Source organism: Fukomys damarensis, unplaced genomic scaffold (genome assembly GCF_012274545.1).
Source record: "Fukomys damarensis isolate Sample0158 unplaced genomic scaffold, DMR_v1.0_HiC HiC_scaffold_37, whole genome shotgun sequence".
NCBI classification, from domain to species: domain Eukaryota; kingdom Metazoa; phylum Chordata; class Mammalia; order Rodentia; family Bathyergidae; genus Fukomys; species Fukomys damarensis.
This window is the reverse complement of record NW_022900949.1, coordinates 28,370,932-28,387,300: the sequence shown is the minus strand read 5'-3', so window position 1 is coordinate 28,387,300 and position 16,369 is coordinate 28,370,932. Positions and strand designations below refer to the sequence as shown.

General features: G+C 50.5%; 1 protein-coding gene and 1 long non-coding RNA gene across 2 annotated transcripts in view; one reads left to right on the top strand and one right to left on the bottom strand.

Moving 5' to 3' along the window:
* Positions 1-16,369, bottom strand: part of Vgll4 (vestigial like family member 4) — a gene marked incomplete at its 3' end in the record, with an annotated part of 104,617 nt that overhangs the window by 38,952 nt on the left and 49,296 nt on the right. The window contains exon 3 of the mRNA XM_033759667.1: positions 607-669. Coding sequence (XP_033615558.1) covers positions 607-669 — 63 coding nt within the window. The remainder of the gene's footprint in view (positions 1-606; positions 670-16,369) is intronic.
* LOC104867152 lies at positions 9,510-11,446 on the top strand. The gene is made up of 3 exons (XR_781694.2): positions 9,510-9,575; positions 10,358-10,429; positions 10,737-11,446. It is a non-coding gene; the product is annotated as an uncharacterized LOC104867152 (long non-coding RNA).

The window sequence follows — 16,369 nt, the reverse complement described above, 5'->3', positions numbered from 1 at the left end:
CCCGAAGGGGCACGCAAACCCCCTTTCACGAGCCCCTCGTGTCAGTCACAGCCGGACGGCTCCCACTGACAGACTGAAAGCTGAGAAGCCCCACTCACACGCATCCTCTCGTCCTCACGCAGGCTGCTCCAGCTCAGAACTGTCCATCTGCACCAGCACCCGGCCCTTCAGCAGCACCTCCAGCAGCCAGTCTGTCACCAGCTCCTGCAGCGGCTACTCATGGCCACGCTCCAGTCAGTCCTACGGTAGATCCCTGCCATGCCAGAAGCCAGAGACCCCACCCACATCTAAGGCCTCACCTCCACCTGAACCCACACACAGCCAACACAAGATGACATCACAGGGACCATGTCTATGTGCTTTCCACATACTGGAACGAAAGTGCAAACCCAACGTCCAACAGGCTGAGGCAGGAGGATCACTGTGAGTTTGAGGCCAACCTGGGCTACACAGTGAGTCCAAGGCCAGCTCAGACCACATAGTGACACACTGTCTCAAAACACAAAAACAGACCCAAAAAAGCATAAAACAGTCCGCAAAGAGTTAAAAGCAGATACATGCAAAAGGGAAATTCCATTCTGTATCTCGGGCTTTTGTGGAACTTACCAATGCTGAATATGTCTGTGAGGACTATCCAGGTATGACTCTCTTCATGAGACAAACATATTCCTAAAAGTGGGGAATGAGCTCAAGTTGAAGCCCCATCTGGTTTAAAGACTCCCGAGCTCCCTAGTGATGCACACAGGGGTCTCGAGGACATTCTCACTTCCCCTCGGCCACCCCCTTCACAGCTTTCCCAGCTGTGTGGTCCCTGGGCCACCGAGTCACGCTCACCTGAGAGGACCACATAAGGTACACATTCCCTAGGCCGGCCCAGGTACCCCCAAACTCCACCACCGTGGCTTCCCCGGGGGCACCACGTGTGCCTCCTGCTTGCAAGGCTGTCAGATACTAAGATCAAACCGGGCCTGTCCCGCAGGGCTGTGGCAAACCTCCCGCACTGCCAGAGGGTGGCTTCACCAGGGGTGATTGGCCCTCTCAACTCTGCCCAAGCCGCGCCAGATCTGGGTCAGTGTCCACAGTGACGTGAAGAAGCTACAGGGTGTCTCAGGAGAGCACCTCTGCTTCTTAACAGTGGTGCATTTCTCTACCTTAAATGTTCACCTCTGCAGAGATCAGAACTCAGCCAGGTGACCACTGCCCACCCAACTGATGCCTCTTTCCTCGTATGGAAAATAGCTCTGCCATCAGCTGCCTTACAGATCTTACAAGGCTAAATTCTTCCTATACATCTTAGGTGAACAAAAGAACTCATTTCCCCAAAAGCTTTGCCTTGGGCTCACGAGGCAGTCAGCAATTACCAACTTAAGCATTTCTCAATCTAGAGAAGGGAGGCGCATGGAAAGGAACAAAGAAAAACAAAACAAAAATAACATCATTAACCCTGGCTTATGGTTGGATAAGGATCCCTCAAGAGCCCTGATATTGGGAAGCACCGCCCCCCCAGGGGGGAGGAAATGAAGTCACGGGACTGGGGGCGTGACCTAAAAGACATTGTGACCCGCCCCTTCCTGTCTTTGCTTAGCCACTATTGTGCAACTTCCCCACCCCACTGTCAGGTAGTAACTGCTGCCCCGCTGATACAGCAGAAAACGTGTAATTCCCAACCGGCTGGAAGTCAGATACACTGAGTTCATGTTCCCCAAAGTCGAAGAATTAACTCTAATAACAACAGAGGTTAAGAGTAGGAAAACTTACTGGGGAACAGGAATGGCTCCTGAGAGATAGGAGAATTCCTCAATCGGTGAGCCCACTTCTCTGCGAAAGTTTTGTAGAGCAAATTCATGAGGTGGTTACAATGTGAGTCAAAGCCATAATCAACCATTAAGATTACAAGTATAGCCGCTTGGCTAATAGTAACAAGGGCATGTGGATGACACCATTAACCTTGGCCAATAATCTACAGTCTTAGTGGGTGGGAGGATGGCCCACCCCTAAGGAGATGTTTTTTGTTTTGTTTTGTTTTTGCAGTACCAGAGATCGAACTCAGGACCTTGTGCTTGTGAGGCAGGCGCAGTGCCACTGACCTAAATCCCTGCCCCATGATGGTTTATTTATACTGGAAAGCTCAAAAGGTGGTACCAATAATCTCAAGCTTCCATTTATCCTGTAGGGGAGTATATAAATCTGGCTATCGTGACTTTAATCTGTTTTAGATGCCCTTCCAGCTCCAATTCCAATGTGTTCTCATCTTCTGCACTGACTCCTTTGAGGGCCTGTCTGACTGCCTATTTCTACCACTTATCTATCTATAATACCTCAAGCGAAAGGGCCAAGCACCAATGGACTGGAACTTCAGAAACTGGGCTAGATCAAACCTTCTCCACTCCCCAGGCCTGCCTTTATTTACTTACTTTTTTGGTACCATGGATTGAACTCAGAACCCTGTGCTTGCTAGGCAGGTGGTAGCACCAAACTTTTCCTCTTATAAAGTTGATCTTCTTAGGTACTTTGTCACAGTGATGGGAAACTGATGCAATAAATCCAGAAAAAAATCAGATGTTCACTTCCAAAGGTTTCTGCCTCCAAACCACGAACAGTGCCAGAGGCATTTGCTTCTATCTTGGCTGCTTTCTGAAGGGCACAGACTATGCAGGATAACTAGATATCACTGTAGGTGTCAAATAATCCACCGCTGGCATCCATCTCATTTAAACCTCTGAGTAGGTTTCCTAGCAGTATTCCCAGCAGCTGGCAACCTGTCACATCTGAATCCATGACAACTGAAAACAGAACCGTACAATGCTTACTGTATGATCCACTGTGGCTTAGGAATGACACTGGGTAAAGTCTCTGACATATGATTTTGGCATTTTTCAAACCCTATAACCTATGTATCCATCTAAAACTGGACAGGGATCACTGAACAGAAAATGTCCCTTAGAAACTAAACACAAACCATGTTAATATTGCTCCACAGGGATTAGACCACAGGTGACTTTTCATTTCCCGAGGTTCAAGAATAAATCACAAAACCAATGGCAAGTTTTCCTCTTGCTTTGTCATAGGCAAAGGACAGTGAAGAGGACATGTAGTCTCTGTAATTGTTCAACCCAAAGTGGGCATGATGGCACACACTTGTAATCCCAGAACTCAGAACGCTGAGGCAGGAGGATCACTGTGAGTTCAAGGCCAGAACGAACTACAAATGAGACCCTGTCTCAAACAACAAAGCTGACAACAATAACAAACTACTCAGCCCTGCTATTATCCAGGAGCTATCCATTCTCAAAAAGCACTATCTTCCGGATACATCAATTGTACTGCATCCACACAAGACTACTACTACTCAACACAACATGGATGAATCTTTCCTTTTGCTAAGTGGAAGCTGCCAATCAGAAAAGAGCATGCATCATATGACTCCATTTAGAAAAAGTGCCCAGGAGAAGATCTGGAGGACAGAGAGTATAGTGGTCACCAGGGATCACGAGGAGGGAGGGGTCTTGCTCCCAGCAAAATAATTTCTTTTGGTGAGTGAAGAAAATGCTCTAAACCAAAGATAGTGGTGATGGCTGCATAATTCTATATATACACTAAAGCCCACAGGACTAGGGTACAGTTCAGGGTAAAGCAACAGCCTTACACAAGGCCAGGGGCTCCATCTCCAGCACCACAAGAAATAAACAAGCCACTGATTTGTATACTTGAAATGATCACCTGTGTAATATGTGAATTTTGAATCAGCAAACCTATTAAAACAATTATGTATTAAAACTACAGCAGATGGTGCATGCTTGCAATCTCAGAGGAGGATGAAGCAGAATTGCCACAAGTTAGGAGCCAGCCTGGGCTACATAGTGCATTCAAACTACATACAGAGACTCTTGTCTCCAAAATAAAAAAAGAAAGAAAACTAAAGTAGAAACATTGTGGGCAGTAGGAGAGTAAAAAAATGTGGGGCTCTTTCTCTCTGACTTCCCAGTAAGCCCTGGGTACTGCAAGTATCTGTCAAAGCTACAGGGGCACCAGACACACACACGTGCAAACACTAAGTCAAAGCACAAGCACACAACTAAATGGCCAGTCACATGGCTCCGATGTCACTCAGTGTCCTCCTGGTGCTTAAAGGACAGGCCCTGGACAGGGTGGAGCACAGGGCGTGCTCATTCCCCCAGTTGCAAGCAGAAGGTGTCCCAGGGGTACTTCCAAACCTACTAACCTGCAGTGGAAAAAGCCTGAAGATGGCCCTTTCTCCTCCACAGTCGGACTCAGTTAAGACCCTGGACTGCACAAACCCAGGAGACAGCTACAATGTAACTTCTCCTGTTCCCTTCCTGCACAGGCCCCATCCGGAAACAATCAGGCTACAGTCTGCCTAGGCCACACAGGCCCCATAGCACTGTTTGCCCTGCCTTCCCTTCCTGCTTGCCTTCCACTAGGAATAAAGAGTGCTGGGTGCTCCAGGTGGCCATGGTCCCACCTGGTCCCAGCTTTCAGGGGTTCTCCTTCAGGGGTATGTATCCTTCTTGGTTTCTTCATCTTTTTTATCTCCTCCCACTGTCCCCAGCTTCAGACCCTGCGCAGTCACAGCAGGAACCCTCCAGGCAGCGACAGGGTGGTGCCACGCACACCACCCCGAAGTGACTCGAGGGGCAACGGCCAGTGCGCCACAGCCAGCCGCCGCGTGACACGGAAAAGGGCAAGGCTGAAAAGGAGGTGAAGCCAGCAGCTTCCCCTTCCCAGCCTGGAGGGCACAGGGCAGTGGCAGTGCTGGAGATAGGCACACAGCGTGTGAGTGAGCAAGCGGGCAGGCGCTTTGAGCTTGGGCCCTCACGGCAGACCACAAGTGTGTATGCAGTGTGTGTGCGGCAGCCAGTCCGGATGGGAAGTGTTTCCGCAAGCATGCGAATGACTGTGATCCTTTTCACAACATCTTTCCTAGCGTGACCCAAACATCCTCAGTCCCGACGAGCTGTCACTGGCTGGAGGGACATCCAGACCGCTTGTGGACAGAGGTGCCCACATGGATGTGCACACCTGAGCCCGGTTCTTCCGATTACAGCGTCTGAGGAGCCCCGTGGGGTGGGCTGGGGCCCTGTGTCGTTTTCCAAGGTCACTCAGGAGTGCTGAATTTGCTGTGATCAGTCTGGCTGTTACTCTAGAGACAACAGGTGCCAAGTGAAAGGGCCGCCAGCTGAGGACAGGGACAGGGAGCTCCATCACAGTGCAGGAGAGGGACAGGCACTAGGGGAAGCAGCACATGGCATCTTGCTGGGCACTGAAGTGTCACAGATTAAATTCCTGCTTCAGGGAAAATCTCACTTGGGAGCTGGGCCGAACCTACCTTTAGGGCCCAGAGCTGGAAGGGGCAGGAAAGCATGAAAGACAGCTCCGCTGGCAATGCAGAGCGTGAGTCAGGTTGATGCTAGTGGGCGTGGTGGTGCACACCTGTGACCCCAGCCCTCCGCAGGCTGAGGCAGGAGGCTCACAGTGAGTTCCAGGCCACCCTGGGCTACACAGTGACAACCTGTCTCAAAACAGAAAAAGCTCTGAGGCAAAGAAAGTGTAACCCTGGAGCTTTATTCTCACAGGCCAGTGGCTGGGTATATCACTACCAAACAGATAAAGCAAAGCCACACCATACTACAGGAAGCGATTCCCAAAACAGAGTCCTCTAGGCCAGGGTTCTGCTTCCTGGCAGCCCCTAAGCCGGCTGCCCACTGCTTTCCACGCTGGGAGCCACTGCCACTGCCCATCTGCAAAAGCAGTCCTCCTCTGACGACACCCACATCGGCCACCTCTGCCCTGAAATGAGGCGAGAACTACACACAGGCAGGGCGCCAACAGGGCCTTCGTTTTCCTACACTCTGACGAGGTCCCGCTCAGCAGAAAGCAAACAGGAAGCCCAGGAAATAACAAGCTGCAGGTTCACAACAACCAGCTCAACCTGCCCACAATTCCCAGTCAGGCTAAAATCTACAAGACTCAGAGACACCAAATCTTTGCCAAGACAGAGAGGCAGACAGGGCAGCCAAACTACCTCAGAGAGAGGATTCTGTCCACAGCTTGTCCTGGGATAGTACAACAAACTGAACTACACCTCAAAATGGTTAAAAAAAAAAAAAAATCAGGATCTCGCTCTATAGTCCAGTCTGGCCTTATAACCCAGGCTGGCCTCAAACTCACAGCAGTCCTCCTGCCTCAGCCTCCTAAGTACTGGGATTATAGATATGCACCATCGTGCCTGGCCCTAAAATACTGTATGTAGGTTGTGTGAATTTTCTCGTAAGAAATGTTTGGATGGGCCAGGGAGTTAGTTCAGTGGTTCTGCCACATGCCTCAAAAGTGCCAAGGACCCAAGTTCAATCCCTGGTACCACAACAAAATAAATAAATAAATAGCAAAGCTCAAATGTTCATCAACCTTAAAACAGATAATAAAGTGTGACACAATCATGTGATGAACCCTAACACAACACCGCAGAAAAAAACCTGGCCATGCAACAACATGGATGGATTTCAAAATATTACGCTGGGTACAAGAGTTGGACGCAAATGACAAAGTTTCAGACCAGGCACAACTACTGTACAACTCTAGAAGTCAAAACAGAGGTCATCTGAGGGAACAGAGGTGCTGCCCAGTGACAGCGCCACGAAGCTTTGGGGTGTCCTATATCCTGATCTGGGTCAACCCAGACCACATGCTATGAAGCATTAAAAGCAAATTTTAAAACTGGAGGCCACAGTTTCTATATTCCAAAGCCAACCACCACGGGCAAAACTAAAGTCATTCTACTTTTCCAAATGCTAACCTGAAACAAAACAGAGATAAGCTCTGGGTACTTACATGATTCCACAGGATGGGACCAACCCGCTCTGAACTGTCATTGTAACTGGCTGTTGCCTTTAAAAAGAACACAGAAAAGAGCCGGGCATGGGGGCGCACCCCTGTAATCCCAGCACCCGGAAGGTTAAGGTAGGAGGATCACTGTGAGCTTGAGACCAGCCTGGGCTACATAGTGAGTTCCAGGTCAGTCGCAACTACGTAGTGAGACCCTGTCTCAAAAAACCAAAAAGAGAGAATACAGACAGCTGGGCAGGGTAGTGCACACCTGCAATCCCTGCACTCGGGAGGCTGTGACTTCAAGGCCAGCCTGGGCTATTCAGTGAGGTCCTCTCTTAAAACAACAAAATAAAAGCAGGTATACAAGGGAAAGAAAGAAAAGCTGAGGAAGGGCAAAAGGAATAGGTAGAAAATTCCAGTCCAAGTCTGTGTCTTATTAGCCTCACCATCTACACCAGTATCTGTCCCAATCAGGGCATCACCTCTTGAGGTCTGACCTGAGCAGTCTAAGAACATATCTAAACAGAGTTCATTGTCACCAGCACCCAAATGAATCACGCGGTCTTTTATACACACCAGGCTGATAATACTGGCTTCCAAGAGAAACGGGGAGGCAGCCTGACCCTGATGGTGGTTAATGAGCTGAGCAAAAGACTCAAAGAAAACATGTTCAAGCTTCCTTCATACACAAGACCACAGAGAAATAAGTCATCCACTCATATCTACATTCTGAAGTTTGAAAATAAAAGCAGGTACTTTTCAAGTTTGAGTATAACTAGTTTTTTCCTTTTGTTTTGGAGACAGGGTCTTTGCTGGAACCCCTGAAACCAGGTCCTTGCGGTCGGTCTCATTCCCAGAACACACAGCCAGCCAGCGGTGTCTGGTGCAGTGGCTCCCTGAAGAGATGGTCAAAGACTGGGAACTGGGGCTTGGAGAGCGGTGGCAATGGCACGTCCACCAGTGAGCCCGCCTGGGCCTCAGGACTTGCTCCCCACCACTGACACCCTGCTTTCCTCAAGTGTCCTCTTTCCTCTAAGAACCTAGGCTACTATTACCTCTCTTTGGGGCTAAAATCATTGAATTTCAGTGTTTCTTTACTGGAAAGACGCCGGTGGGTTCATTAATAAACTGACACCACTTCCTTGGGATTTTTTGTTTGTTTGGGTTTGGTCTGGTTTTTTGAGACTGGGTCTAGCTATCTAGTCCAGGCTGACCTTGAACTCCTGGCTCAGCTTCCTGATACTGTGGTTAACAGGCTGGGGCCACCATGCCTGGCTTTTCTTGGTTCTAAGAATGAAGATTTGACAGACAAAAACTCTACCTTCCCAGAAATTACAGTAAGGCAGTCAGATGAGCAACAGTGAAATCAAGGCTGTTGCAGAAATATGTGTAGTATACAAACACCTAAACCGGCAGAGAAGAAAGTGGGATGACAGTTACTTCTAGACAAAGCCCTTTGAGTTCTTCAAGAGGCTGAGGCAGGAGCAAGGCCCAAGAGCAAGGTCAGCCTAGACAGACCCTGCCTCATTGGGGAGCTCTGCCCTAACACAAGGAAGGAGCCTGATGCCTGAGACTAACAGAAACCCAGGGAAAGGAGCGGGGTGGGGACAGCTCAGAGAAGCAGGAAGCAGAACATCAGAGTGGGCTGGGATGGTGGGAGATGAGACCAGAGGGGAAATGGGCGTGGCAATCCACACAGCCATGCACAGAGGCCTAGAGGGGCCGTGATTAAAGGCAGGGATCAGTTATCTGCTTAGTTTAGCAACAGAAAATTAAGAGACCTAAGCACCAGGATTGGGGATTTAGCTCAGTGGTTCTGCCACCTGCCTTGTAAGCACAAGGACCTGAGTTCGATTCCCAGTACCAAAACAAAAACAAAATAGGAGAAAAAGAGACCTAAGCACCAGCTGTGTGATCATTTACTCCTGAGTAACCATCCTTGCCCAATGCTTCATGTTTTTGGTATCACAGGCAGTGACTTCTCTGAGTGCTAGAAACACATACCCATAAAATCGCAAAGATTCTTCAAACTCAACATATTAGAGAGCCAAGCATGGTGGTGCACACCTGTAACCCCAGCACCTGGGAGGCTGAGGCAAGATGATTGCCACAAGTGCAAAGGCAGCCTGAACTACACAACAAGACCCTGTTTCAAAAAAACAATACAACAAAAATCAGAAACTAAGCTCACACCCTCACCCCAGAACCTGGGCCACTCTCATCTTCCTCTTATGCCCCAGATCTGGATATCCCCCAAAGGCCCATGGGCTCGTAGGGGGAGCTTTGGGGTAGGATCATGGGGGTGAGACATTTGAACTGGGTTGGTCACTGCTGAGGTCACAGCTGAATGTGACACTGGGAGGTGAAGCCTGGGGGGGGACAATGTGGTCACTGTGGGTGAGGCCTGGAAGGGTCTATCTCCTTCCTTCTCCCCTGGCCCCTCCCCTACTTCCTGTCCTCCATGCAGTAAGCAGCTCTCTCCACCAGAACCCTCTGCCAGGCCACCCTGCCTTGGTGCCAGAACACCACGAACTGAACCCTCTACAAACCATGAGCCAAAGTAAACCTCTCCTCCTTGGCAATGTGGGTGCTGGGTATTGTGTCCCAGTGATAAGAAAGTGACGAATGTCTTCCCAGGTACCAGGCCCTGCCTACCCCCTCGGAGACCTCCTGACCAACTCACTCCTCTCCTCCTGGTGACCACCACTCCGGCCAGGCCCAGGCAGCAGGTGCATTTCCCTGCTATGCTAAGTCCTCTACAGCCCCCCACTGGGTCCCAAGTGGTGACAACAGCCAATCTTTAAATCTCACGACCTGCCTGTCCCTCTCATCACTGCCCACCCTGACCACACGGCTTCAGGTTTGCACACTAGCACCTGTTCTCATTGGAGCGGGCCCTGGGCTAGGATCGGAGCCAAGCAGGAGTTGGAAGAATTTGGAAGAACTTGGAAGAACTCAGCGTCACATGGCATAAAGAAAGCAGTAAAGGCGATGACTAAAATGCATCTCCTGAACTTCCCAGTGCAACATCACCTCGTCCTGAATAATTTCAGCAGTCGCAGGAGCAGAAACCTGGGAAGCATTGATTTGGCATGTTAATCAGAAACAAAAACTTTCTTGAGACAGGGTCTTTGTATGTAGTAGTTTGTGCCAGTCTTGAACTCACTATGTAGCCTGGGCCGGCCTCAAACTTGCAGAGATCCTCCTGCCTCACACTCCAGAATGCTGGGATTACAGACCTGCACCTCCATGCCCAGGACTCAAACAAATTTTTAAAAATTCTTAAATCAGACGATAGCAGGGCTGGGGATTTAGCTTAGTGGTTCTGCTGCCTGCCTTGCAAACACAAGGTCCCAAGTGCGATCCCTGGTACCAATAAATAAATAAATCAGGTGATAGCAGATGAAGGAGAAAATGGGCAGAGAGGAGGCAGATATGAGGTGACCTCTGTTCAGTAACTGGGATGGGGAGGAAAACACGAGGTCCCAGAAAGGGCGCATTTCTGTTTCAGGCTGGGAGGAACTTGAACAAGTACACACAGTGAGGAGAAAGTCGCAGGAGGGGGAGAAGAAACCGATCCATGGTGAGTCCCTGGTCCTTTCAGCCACGGACAGCCGGTCCAGGCATGCCCACAAGTCTGGGGTGGGGAAGCAAGGTGGCCTGGGGGTCCTCCGCGGGGTCCTCTCCACACTGGGCAAGCAGCATGCAGCAAGTCCTCCACAGCCACGCTACCATCTTTCCCGGGGGGGGAGGCTCCATCCAGTCCTGGTCTCCGGAAACGGGTGGAGGTGCTCCCGATTTTCAAGGTGGCAGAGAAGGACTGAACGTCTTTACGCAGCTTTTACGCTGACGAAAACTGTCTTCCCTCCCCCTTACCTTCCGTGCCACAGAAATTTCAAGGCCAGTACAGCAGCTCGGCTCTGACCCTTAATGGGAGCTCCATCACGTTCCTGGGTGACTGTTAAGCTCACAGCTTTTTGGCAGGAAAATAAAACAAGAGTTCTCTGTGGGGTCAGTCAACAGTTCATTAGCTATGCAAGAGAAACCACCATCTCAAAGGTTGTGCATCTTAAGAACGCAAGGAAATGGGTAAAGGAAAAAGCTGCCGACATTAACATGAAACTAGAAACCAATTCCAGCCCTCGAATACTGTTGCCGTATAATGGAAGAAGTTTATTTCTGGAGGAGAAAGTGTCCAGGTATTTGCACTCATCGCTCCCCGTCACCATCTGCAAAGAAACCCAGGCCCTGTGCAGCCGGGCGACTGGGAGGAGCTCCGCCCAGGCCTGGCAGAACACATGCGCGCCAAACCTTGACTTCCTTGCATTCAACCTGCTGAAATCCATCAGCCAAGAGCAATCAACAGGCAACTGTTTTCATGCAAAACAGATATTAAATCAAAATCACGAGTGGCACAAGGGGGAAATCCTTGTCCTTCCTAATTTCAGGCGGTGCATAAAGCAAGCTATTGCTCCAGGGACCCGCGGATCCTCAACAGCCATCACTACCACACAGGGCAATGTTGGCACACAGGAGCAATTTAAGTCTTTTGTGTCCAAAAGTCCCTGCTCTAACATCCAAAGAAACTGGCACAACAACAAGGCCGGCTCACCATCTGAAGTCATAGTTGCAGACCTCAGGCGAGTCAGGTGTCTGCGTGAGTCCCGCCTCACACGTGCGGAAGGGCGCACAGAGGCTGTGGGGCCCGACAGGAGGTGAGGATGAGAACCGGAAAGAGAACGGACCAGCGCCACCAGCACTGCTAACAGGCAGCAGCAGGTGGAGGAGGCCGGGCTCCGCAAATTCCACAGCCCAGCCTCTCCCCCGTGTCACAAGACCTCACTTAAAAAGATACAGAAAGGACTCAGTCGGGAGCTCTCAGGGTTAGAGCACTCGGCTCAGCCTATGTGAGATCCCTGCGATCCATGGGAGGGGATAAGGGTGCACAAGGGGTGCACTCCGGGTAACTCCTACTCTGAGGAGGGCTCCAATTACACATTGCTTAGAATGACACATTAATAAAGGCAGCAAGGGAAGCAAGTTACAACTCTGATGAGCTGTTGGCATTGGGGAGATCCTGATCCTTGAAGAGGTGGCTTACTCTTTTCTTGACCCAATTTTTTTTTTTTTTTTTTAGACAAGGTCTCACTGCATATCCCAGGCTGGTCTCAAAATCACACGGATCCTCCTGCCTCAGCCTCCCAAGTGCTGGGATGCACTGCCACTTCCAGCCTGGCCTGGCCACACTGACTTTTACCGGTAAACTCCCCATAAGCTTTGAGCCCTTTGCTCTATGGAGCCATACCTCATAACAGCACCAAGAGGGAGTGGAGAGGCCCTCACGCATTCCACAGCCATGTGGCAGACAGGCATTCCTTAGATGTTTAAGAGCAAGGGTGCTGGGCAGCGAGGGGGGTGGGCCAGCGTTTCCTCCATTCCTGACTGAGTGCATTCACTTTGCTCTGTTACAGAACACCTTTACAAACAACCGTGAAATGTTAAGCATTTGGGAAGCTAGAATTCAAATAACAGATTTTCTATCTTCTCCAGGGTAAACAAACATTCTTTCAACTAGTGATGATTCACATTTGTCAGGATTAAAACATATTCTATATACAATGTCCTAAAATTAAAATAATCCTCAGAATTCCAGGGGGCAAGTGCAGGCTACAAAGCAAGATAGCAAAGCAAACAGAAATAAGTCCTCAGAACTTCGCAGAACCTAGCCATTCACCAGGCAAGAAAAGAGACAGGACAAACGGAGAGGCTGAAATCCTTCCCAGGCCCCACTCTTCAAAACAAGCGTCCATGCTTAAGTCATTGCTTGGGGGGGGGGAGTAAGAAAGTCAGAGGGGAGCTACTGTTTACTACACACTTCGGAGCAAGGCTAAAAAATAATTACCATGAGCAAAATAAATATGCCATTAACTACAAATCATCATTAATAAGCGTTAAATACATGGTGAGGAAGCACAGCCAGAAAGATTCCCCACAAAACTGTTTTTTATACATCTGGGTACATGCAAATGCTCAATCTGGTTTGAGTTTCTTTACCACAAAATCAGATTTCTGCAGCACCCACGAGGCCAGGAGGAACAGCACTACAACCAGGGGTACTGGGTGTCCTCCCAGCCCAAGGGGGCTGCAACAAACCCCGGCATCCCACAAGAGTAGGCGATGGAGACCAAGAGTCGGGAGGAGGAAAGGAGAGAAATCTGCTTCGCAGAAGCCAGGCTGGGCTCCAGGAGATAAACAGCTAAGAGCAGCAGCCCTTCCCGAAGGGGCGGAGGGACGGGTGGAGCAGTGGGCGGGGCAGTAACTCGGGAGGGAGGAGTCTCCGCCACACCTTCGGATCCCAGGCCACATGCAATTACGAGCCACAGAGCAGGCCTGGGCTCCGGGCAGGCAGGCAGGCTTCCTCCATCCTGCGCCTCCCACATCTGCCCTCCTACACCCAGTTGGCCAGCAGGAACAAAAGAGGTCCCCTCTTTGGGAAGGCCTGGGTCTCCTTCCCTGCCTGCAGACACAGGCAGCGGTGGCACTGGTGGTGACTGTTCCCAAAGGGTCAGTCTGAGTCCAAGGAACTTTCGATGACCACAATCTACACTTCATTCCTACCTCACCACTACATTAGGAGAGGATTCCTCTACCAATTAACACACGGATGGCCCGGAACCCACAATCAGTGTCAGTGACAGCAGCTCAGGGCCACAGCCCTGGACACCTCCGATTCAGCCCCAGGTCACTATGGCCATCAGCCACTTTGAGAAAAGCCCATCCAACCTGCTCCCTGGCCCCAGGAAGTTAGTGGGCCCTCCCTGGGAGCTGTCAGCCACACAGGGACTCGGAAGTCCCCCACTGCAGGGAGAGCGGTCAGCAGCTCTTAGCAGACTATCTCATCCGCCTCTGAACTTGGTCCAACGACAGGCCTGGGGGCAGGGGGCTGTGCAGATACAAAACGCCCCTTGGGGACACAGCGTGGGTGACAGAATCCGAGAACAGCCCAGTCCACACGCTCTCGACTCAGTTCCATTCTGCAATGAACTCTCGGAATAAACCCAAACAGAAAAGCAGCTTTGGGCCTCAGTCCTTCCCCAAAACCAGGCAAAGCTATCAGATGTCTGGGGCCCTGGAAAGCCCCGCGCGGTAATTAGGTAATTAGAGAAGACAAGGCAGACTATAATTAAGTACTAAATTATATATGAGAGACTACAGCTGCCATTGGAGAGAGGTGGGTTTATCTTCTGGTGGTTGTTTTTGAGCGGACCTCCATGCTAGCACTTTCATGCTGCCGCTTTCTGGGCCCAGCAGGGATTGGGACCCAAGCAGCAGCAGGACACAGATCATGCCATCAAGAGGCTCCCAAACACTTGAAGTAGAAAACCAACCAGGGCTGGGTTTGTCCTATGACCTTTCTGAGGCAACCAGAGAAAAGTGGGCCTCCCACGACCACCACAGAAATATTCAGTGGGGTGAGGAAGGGTGACCACGAGGTCCTCGAACAAAAGCATTGAACTCAGTAATCTGCTGGTCATCGGAGAAGCACCCAGTGCCCAGAAGTCAGCCGACTCCCAGCCTTCCTACCTGGGCCTGGCCTCTCCCTGTCCTACCCTAACAGTCAGATGCCAAACCTGCTGCTGGTGGCTGGTCACCCCTTTGTTCTCCAGGTCTGCCTGCAGGGACCAAGCAGGAGGTCCTCACCTCAATCGTTTTAGATGAGCTCAGGCCTGAGGCCCTGGGTTCCATCTCAGCACCACCAAAGTAAATAAAATCAAGAGAGGGTTCTAAAGTGAGATTCAGGGAGACCTGGGCTGCTGCAGGTAACTGGCCAAAAAGGTCTACTTGCGTGGAAGTCGCCAGAAAGAGTGAACAAAACTGGCAAGGACACACAGTTGATTCCAGGAAGAACTATGTCTGGGACAACTAAGGCAAATGGTTTAAAATGGAAACCAAACGGAACCATCTACACCTCAGAACGGGTCGCAGAATTCCCTCCTCCCAGACCTGTATGCCGTAGGAAGCTGTCTGTCTGTGTCTGTGCCGCGGGTGAATCAACTGCCTACCAACGCGCATCCCATTTCCCAAATGCCTTCCTTGCCTGGATTGCACAGAGGCTGAGACCTTCAAAACCAATCTTCCCAGTGCGCTGGACACGCAAGCTGCAACTGGTCCAACTCTTATTACTCCCCCCCCCCGAATCCCCTGTCCGATTTCTGCCCATCTCCCACCACCCTGTGCAGGCAGACCAGATGTTTGCGCTGTTTACACTGCAGAAACCACGGGACACAGCCACTCACTCTGCACAGCACACATTTTGCTGTGCTTTTCTCCAATCCGTGTGTTTATTTTGGTGCTAAAATAATGTTAACTTTCATAATAAAGAAAATAGAAGCAGATGTTTAAACCAGAGGATAGCCTAGTCTCCCACTTATCTGTTCAACTCTCAAACTCCAAGTTGCTCCCTTCCAAACACCGAGAGAGAGGGCTCTACCTATCTCTACAAACGACACAACCCTAAATCAACCTGGCCGGGCTTTCCCTCGGCTGACCCTCCAGGCCCAACCGGGACGAGAAAACTGCAGCTGGTATCCATTTCCCAACCAGCCTCCCTCCGCGCCCAGGCTGATCGCTGGCTACATTCTGCCTGGCTTCCAAAACATCCAGCTATGTGTCGACGAAGACAATACAAGAGAAACTGCCTTAAAACTCTACTTCCTGTTCACTGGGGGGAAGAGTTCTAGAAACGAACAATCGTGGTCAACTGCACAGGAAGCAAGTCCGGGCAAAGCTGCAGGGCCCCTTCCAGAGAGGCCTTTTCCAAGAGTTCAGAAGTAAGATAACACACAGCAGCAGATTCCAAGAAACCAATTCACCAAAGTTCTCCCGACTGAACTAGTAAAAAGTAACAATACCCTTTCTGTAAAACTTTAAGATCTTTATCTGTAGAATTAATTTTTTAAGAGACTTTTTTTTCCTTGAAAGGGGGAAAAAGAAACAAGTTTTCCAGGTTTGATTAGCAAACAGACCTGGAAATTTTACAAGAAAAATACAAGCGAATCAGCTCCCCTTCTCGAGTTTTTATTGCTGTTTTCTTTTTCTTCCTTTTCTTCTCCAGCCTGCCCTGGAGAAACCCCGGCAAGCGCCCTACTGGATCAGGAAGGTGCGGCCGCCAGGCTCCTCCTCGGGGCCACAACAAAAAGGCCCCTGTGCCTGCCAGGCCGAACCCCTCGGTCGGGCCATTGCCGGGGCTCCGGCGCGCACGTAGTGCCCCGGAGATGAAGAAATCGCCCTCCCTACCTGGGTCAGGGCGGCGGACACCCTGGGGGAGGAGAGGGCCGCAGGCCCAGGGTACTCGCGGCACAGCTGTCAGGAAACGGGGCGCCAGACAAAAAGTCCCTACTATGTATCATAAAGCACCTGCGCCCCGACTCGGCCAGCCCCATTGTTCCGGCCGTCGCCCCCGCGATAGCTCGCCCGGCCCGCCGCGCGCGTACCTTCGTAGCAGAGGATGCCGATGTTGTTC